Below are 2,118 nucleotides of genomic sequence, written 5' to 3' on the forward strand. Positions count from 1 at the left end.
AGATGAGTGTTGTCATTAGAAATCGTTCACCATAAATGAAAAAATCATTGCATAAAAATAATATGTTCACATATTATTCAAATATTGTTCACGTGGTTCGTTCAAATTTTTGAAGATCAACCTAGTTGTTCAGGTTTTGAACTTATGAACTTCAGCACATAGTAGTACTTATTTAGTTTAATCCATTTCAAATGTATGTGACGTGAAGATCCATTGCAATGTTTCTTTGTGAAGATTTACTTTCTAGCGAGGAACCAGGCGAGAGAAAAAGAACGGCGAACCAATCGAGTAAAAAAGCACACGGAAAAAAACTAAAGCGGACGAGAGAAAACAACGTGAAAAGAAAGAGTTTGCTAACGGAAATATGACGAATCGAACCAACAGTGCGGACTCGCGCCCTCGCGGAAACCACTACTGGGCCGAGCCCATTTCCTAACGGGAGTATGCGGAGGTTCCGCTTAAAGCGAAGAATAGGGACGGGCAAATCCTATTCTGATTTAGAATATGTTCTGATTTAAAATGATGACTTTCCAAAAACAGAAAATGTTTAATTTTGAAAACTGGAAATGTCCCTGGATGAAACGTGCATGCATATGCACGTTAACCTCACCTTGCCCTGAATATCTATGCAACTACACTAGCTGGCTGGAATCTACTCACGCAGCGAGCCAACTTCAAGTTGAGCTGCGTCACGTGGTCGTCGTGTTGGGCCAGGCCCATCTGGAAAACGCCATGAGCGGAGCGGCGCGGCGCGTCCAGCCTCAGCTCCTTCCTGTCTCCAGCCGAGTCAAAATCCCGAGGGAAGAGAAAGAGGAAAAAGGAAAATGGCGGCGGCGGCGCTTCGTCCGGCGATCCTCCGCCACATCCGCCTCTTGCCCACCACGGTGGCACCTCTCGCCGCTGCCGCCGCGGCGGGCCAGCCCCACGCCCAGGCGCTGTGGCTCACGCGGCCAATGTCCTCCCACGACGCGCACCTCACCCGCGACGAGGTCGTAGACCGCGTTCTCGATGTCCTCAAGAGCCACCCCAAGGTTGACCCCTCCAAGGTAACTTCAATTCCGCATCGCGTCGTGCTGGCCCGGATCGATCCAAACCCAAACCCTAAGTCCCTAACACGGAGCACGGTCCTCAGGTAACCCCCGATGCACACTTCGACAAGGATCTGGGGCTGGACAGCTTGGACACGGTGGAGGTGGTGATGGCGATTGAGGAAGAGTTCAAGCTCGAGATCCCCGACTTGGAGGCCGACAAGATCGACTCCATGCAGCTCGCTATCGAGTACATCGTCAACCACCCCATGGCCGGCTGAGTGTCCCCCTTCCGATTGCCCTTGTCCCTGGGTGAGGCTTTTCTTGTTTCTGTTTCGGACGATGAATAATTGACTCGAGTTGTTCAGGAAAACTTGTCCCTGTTGCTCCGTCTTGTGTCGGTCAATATTGATCCTGGATGGAAGTGTGCAATTGAAAGAAAGCTAGAGCCAACATCGGAACGGTAGTGTAAGTCTTTTGTCGTCATTGTTTCGTGTTCAGATAATCTGAAGCCACCCTTATTGACAATACTGTCCCACCAAAACTTTGGCTAGTGCTGGACTGCTGGTTGCCATCCCAACCAAGAAAGAACTCAATGCCTCATAAAAATTAAGACGCAAGTTTAGTAGCTGCTGACAAAAAAAAAAAACAACATGAAAGTTTAGCAACTGCAGTTCTATATGATTCTAAAGCAACAGATCCATTTCTGATATATAGATGGTAAGCTCATCTTTGTTGCACCTACACTTCAAAACAAGAAACATCATGGCCGACACCTAGCTGCAGGGGACAAACTAAAGCATGCCAGCAGCCAGCATCATGTATGTATAGTCTAATAAGCTAAGCATGATGAAATGCTGAACATATAACCACTCATTTCATGAGAACTATCTGCATATAGAGCATCTGAATCCCTCACACAATGTGCTTTAAAACAAATAAGTGGTGCCAGTATAATAAGGGTAAAGCACCTACGTGCGAAGAACCATATCAAGAAGGAACTGAAACTACAAAATGCAAAGAAACAACTAAGGCAACACTACTGTCAGATTCAATCAGGAAGTTGCTGGGTTGTGCACAGAGAGGCTAC

The 2,118-nt window shown here is 47.3% G+C and overlaps 1 protein-coding gene across 1 annotated transcript; it reads left to right on the forward strand.

Moving 5' to 3' along the window:
- The first annotated feature begins 767 nt into the window (after window positions 1-767).
- On the forward strand, window positions 768-1,417 carry LOC124699261 (acyl carrier protein 1, mitochondrial-like). Its single transcript, XM_047231588.1, has 2 exons — window positions 768-1,046; window positions 1,133-1,417. The coding sequence occupies exons 1-2, from the start codon at window positions 825-827 to the stop codon at window positions 1,307-1,309; spliced, it is 399 nt and encodes a 132-aa protein (XP_047087544.1). The 5' UTR covers window positions 768-824; the 3' UTR covers window positions 1,310-1,417.
- The last annotated feature ends 701 nt before the right edge of the window (window positions 1,418-2,118 follow it).

Source organism: Lolium rigidum, chromosome 3, assembly GCF_022539505.1.
Source record: "Lolium rigidum isolate FL_2022 chromosome 3, APGP_CSIRO_Lrig_0.1, whole genome shotgun sequence".
In the NCBI taxonomy this organism is placed as follows: domain Eukaryota; kingdom Viridiplantae; phylum Streptophyta; class Magnoliopsida; order Poales; family Poaceae; genus Lolium; species Lolium rigidum.